The sequence below is a fragment of the Mastomys coucha genome, chromosome X, assembly GCF_008632895.1.
Source record: "Mastomys coucha isolate ucsf_1 chromosome X, UCSF_Mcou_1, whole genome shotgun sequence".
Classification (NCBI taxonomy): Eukaryota; Metazoa; Chordata; class Mammalia; order Rodentia; family Muridae; genus Mastomys; species Mastomys coucha.
The window spans coordinates 75,775,949-75,780,612 of NC_045030.1; the positions used below are offsets into that span (position 1 = coordinate 75,775,949).

The following is a 4,664-nucleotide window of genomic DNA, read 5'->3' on the forward strand; positions in this document are numbered from 1 at the left end:
ATTTACTATTATAAATGAGTACATTGTAGCTGTCTTCAGATGCACCAGAAGAGGGCGTCAGATTTCATTACTGGTGGTTGTGAGCCACCATGTGGTTTCTGGGGTTTGAACTCACAACGTTCAGAAGAGCAGCCGGTGCTCTTACCTGCTGAGCCATCTCACCAGCCCCAGGGAGCCAGATCTTGTGTTGTGCAGTCCTAAAGACTGATGAGGCACTGGTGTGGCTCTCCTTGTGCCCCTAGACAGGAGGGACCCCCAAAGCTCACCTTGATAGCTGCTCCACCTCCGTTAGGAAGCTCTGTTTCACCACAGTCCACTCTAGGTCAGCCTCCTGTAGCCCCAAGCATGGTGGGGGAAGAGGTAGGGAAAGTAGGCAACATGAGCCAAGCTTGCCAGCTGTTTCTAGGCCCATAACAATGGAAGGCTTGGGGTCCTTGAATTGGAATCAGAGGACTGAAGGAATTGCTTGGGGAGGCTGGAGGCAGGGAACTGCAGAAGTGAGGGGCTGATGGAGGGAGGAACTATACAAACAAGGACTGATGGATTGTCTTCCAGGTGGCTACCCCACTGTTATACCTACCTCCTTCAGTCTCTTCACAGCATATGTAGTATTTCTCATGACTGCTCGGTACACACATCCAAAACCACCCTCTCCAATCCTGAGTTCTTCAGAGAAGTTGCAGGTGCCTTGGGAAATCTCACAGAAGGGCCAGCAAAATGGGGAGGGATGGGATCTTTGGAGGGCAGACACTGGGCTCTCTGGGCTTGGCTGCTGGAAAAGACCATGGACCAGGTAAGGAGTCTGTCTATTCCCCTTGGTTCAGGTTGAAAGCTCCCTTCAACACTAGTTGTCTCTCAGATGACCTGGCTGTGCTGATTTGGACTCTGTGGTATACCAAAAGTTAAGTTTCTTCCTCTTTGTCTGGAAAGTTCCCTGGAGGTTAAGAGACACCTACCTTGATGGAGGAAGGGGCTGAAGATGGTAGTGGTGGCCCAAGGGAAACAGGGAGTGGAACCTGCAGGAGCTCTGACTCAGAATGGGTCTGGGAGCCTGGAAAAGCTTCATAAAGATGGCAGTGAGAGGCAGAGACCAGCAGCAGTCTACAGCCATGTCAGCAGTCATGGTGGCTTTTTCCTCAGGCATATCAAGCCCCAACACCCGGGTTCTTTTTACCTGGGGAGAGGAAGGTGGAGGCAGAGGACTGCAATTTCCGGGGGCTCCAGTCCTTGGACTCAGAGCCTGCAGAGATGCTGCTGAGCCTTGGGGTAGTGGTGCTTGGGGGCACAACAGGGGCAGGAGGGTGCCCTGGGATAACAAGGAAGAAAAGGAGGGTTGTGACTCAGAGCTCTCTATCACTATGTGAAGGGGGTGGGGGTGGGAGCTCCCATATGGTCTCCTGTCTCAGGAAGTTCGGTACCCTTCACCCCTCTTGGGTTCCCATCCCTAGGGTCCCTGGGGCTATGCTCGCTCACAGGCTGTGATGATGTCCCTTGCACGCAGCAGCTGCAGGTGCGTGAGGATGTGAACGAGGTCAGCCACGCGCGCGTTGCGGTTGATCCAGGGCCACAGAACACTGGCCGTGCGCTGCTCCGAGCGCTCGCACAGCCGCAGCTCTGTCTGGTCGCGCACGATCAAGGCCGCTGCGGGATGGGGAACATCGCTTCAGCTCCAGAAGCCTGGGTCCACCACCCCACTCCGGCCTGCCGTCACCCACCGAACTGGCACCAGTCGGCGGGCTCCAGGGCGTCCATCACTTTGTAGAAGCGGCACATAACCCAGGGTGGCACCTCGTACAAGAAGTGCTGGGCGCCGGGAACCACAGGCTCCCCGGGGCTCGGCCCCCCGGCCATGGCCGCCGCCGCCGCCGCCGGGCCGAGGCCTCTCGGGGCCTCGGCGGGCGCGGGCCTTAGCCGGCCGGGTCCACGGATACTGACTCACTTCCCCTTCAAGCCAGCCTCGTGCGACACCCAGCAAGGCGGAAGAGGCGGCGCTCGGCCCGCCGCCATCTTGCCTTCAGCGACCTTTTCCGCCACACGGGGGCGTCCCGCGCAGCCCTTGACGCGGGGAAGGAGCTCTTCTACGTAGGAGGGAGTCCCTAGTGGGAGAACGGAGGTCAGTGGTTCTACACGAACGGCGGGCTTCCAGCAGTGGGAACCATCTGAATAGGGCTGAACAGGATGAAGAACGACTTCCAGTTTTGGAGACAAAGGGCACGATGTTCTACAAAGGCAGTTTAAGCCAAGCCTGGTGAAAGTCATGGAGAGGCTACCCTCGGCTTTAGTTGGGGAGCAGTGGAGAGTCAGCTAAATTGTCGGTCAGTCAGAGTCAAATGTGGGTCACAAAATGGCCCTCTGGCAGACTCTAGTCATTTGGTGGTAAGGATGGATGCCCTGAGAATGATCTGGAAGAGTGTATATACCATGCTGCTGCTTGTGTGTTAGATCCCCATGCCCTCACCCCACCTCCAGGAACCTGCCAACAGCTGGACCAGCAAGTGTTAGATCACAGAATCTGCCTGTGCAGGATCCTAATTACCTTACCAACTAAAACATTTTTGTCTCTTAACATACTCACGGTGTTCAGCTCTTTTCCTTTTTCTGTCACATTTTTATCTTAGTTTACACTTCTCCCCATAAGGACACTAGGGTCTAGCAGCTTCTCCTACCCCTTTCTAGAGCAGTTGTTGGTGACACCACCTGTTGTGACCTTTAGCCACTCCTCTACTATTCTCCATTCAGGGATTTCTTTGGCCTTTTCAGTCACTCTATGATACACACCTCAGTGTACACTACTTTCTCATTATGCTCTCTGAAGTCTTCTTCACACAAGTGCATTACTCTTAGCATTAGCAATTGCCACTCACCTGCATGGACTGTATGGCTTGGATAGTGCTCACTGCTCAGGTGATCTTCCTCAGGTACAAATCACCAAAGCCCTCAGAATCCTAGCTCTTTAAAAGAGCTGTTAGGAAAATGGCATAGCCAGTCTTTGTCCACCCACCTGAACTTGTATACACCAACAGCCTTCAGCCAGTTAGAACCCTTTAGATGTTGGGCTTGGTGATACACTCCTTTAATTCCTGCACCCAGAAAACAAAAGCAAGTGAATCTCTGTGAATCTGAGGTTAGCATGATCTAAAAAGCGAGTTCCAGGTCAGCCAGGGATACAAAGTGAGACCCTAACTCAGAAAGACCAAGGCCAGACCTGGGGAAAAAAACCCCTCTTTAGTAGGTGTCCTGAAAAGCACTTATTCTGCTCTGAAATTGCATTTGCATATATACCCTGCTGTAGCCCTTCCTGACAAGACTGAACATAAACAGCTGTGGGGAAAACTTCTTAAACCCAACTCTTCTCTTGGACACATCTTGAGCTTGCTAGAGTTCTCTACCTCTGAACTTTTCTCATTTCCCACTGCCCAGGGAAGATCCACAGGCAACAACTTGGCATTTCTTGTTTTGCCAGCTGAAAGCATGCTTGTAAAGCAGTAGCTTTCTTCTCCTGACCAGAGTTTCCCCAACAAACACTTTTGTCATATCAACCCTAACTGCAAAGGGTTCCCTCTCACTAGCCTGTCCTCTAAGGAACTTATGTTTCCAGAAAGGTCTACACAAAATCCATGGCTGGCTCCCACTGCAGCCTCTTCTCTGAAGCCACAGTAATTGTGGCCACTCTCAAGATGAGATCAAACTTGATGTGGTAGTGCATAACTATAATCCCAGCACTCCATAGTCAGAGGTAGGAAGATCACTAAAGATCAAGCCAGCTTTGTTTACAATGCATAGTTCCAGGCCAGCCAGAGCTACACAGTGAGACCTTATTATAAAACAAAGCTTGGCATGGTGGCTCATATCTGTAATTTGAGCACTTGGGAGGCTGGGGCAGATTACCCTACATACTCAGTTCCAGGCCAGCTTGGAGTAGAAGTTGGATGATGACTAAAAACAAAACAAAACAACCCAAGAGGTCAACTGAGCTTCCAGTGGTTTCTCATAAGTCAGTCTATATTAAGATGTGCCAACTCCAGCATCCAAAATTATCACGTGTGTATATGCTAAACTCTATGGGCAGGGATTTGGTCCTTTTTATGGACTTAGGGACTCTCAGTGTCTAGTACAGACCTGGTACACAGTAGATTCTCCATGTCTACAGGTTGAATCTTCAACCCTTTTATGTAACATGTAACATCTGAGGCCAGAACTTCAAGTAGCTTCTACTAGGTATGCTCACAATTACATTTGACATGCCATTATCCTTTCCTCAAGGTCATATCAACCTAAGGAGTAGGTGGCTGCAGAGGCTCATATTCTTACACTGACACAAGGACTCCCTTTGGGCAGTTCCTCACAGTTGGGAAGAAAAGTGTTAACACTATGGTACACCAGAACCTAGTAGCTGCCCCTGACACACTGGTCAGGAGAGGGAAGCTATGCTCTAGGCACACTGTGTCAGGCCTTCCTGTTGTATGCTGGTGTAGTATGCTTGAAAAGTATTGACACAGAGCAAACAAAGGAGGATGCCAATATATGAGATAGGCTTCTCTTTCCTCCCACACCTGTCCTGAGAGGCTACTAGGGTTCAGGGATAGCTGAATCAAATAAATATACCATGCTGTCAGGTGAGCTGGAGGGGACTGGTGACTTATAATGAAAGCCCAGACCTTGAG

At 51.1% G+C, this 4,664-nt stretch overlaps 1 protein-coding gene across 4 annotated transcripts in view; it reads right to left on the minus strand.

Moving 5' to 3' along the window:
* Irak1 (interleukin 1 receptor associated kinase 1) overlaps positions 1-2,039 on the minus strand; it is a 10,180-nt gene extending 8,141 nt beyond the window's left edge. For 2 of the 4 annotated variants that reach the window (XM_031364391.1, XM_031364378.1), the window contains exons 1-6: positions 1,716-2,039; positions 1,474-1,641; positions 1,175-1,306; positions 957-1,060; positions 581-769; positions 267-331 (exon numbers count right to left, since the gene is read on the minus strand). In XM_031364391.1, coding sequence (XP_031220251.1) covers positions 267-331; positions 581-769; positions 957-1,060; positions 1,175-1,306; positions 1,474-1,641; positions 1,716-1,851 — 794 coding nt within the window. In that variant the 5' untranslated portion in view covers positions 1,852-2,039. Of the gene's footprint in view, positions 1-266; positions 332-580; positions 773-956; positions 1,061-1,174; positions 1,307-1,473; positions 1,642-1,715 lie in introns of all 4 variants that reach the window. The other 2 variants (XM_031364384.1, XM_031364372.1) reach the window with 1 other exon arrangement.
* Between the last annotated feature and the right edge of the window lie 2,625 nt (positions 2,040-4,664).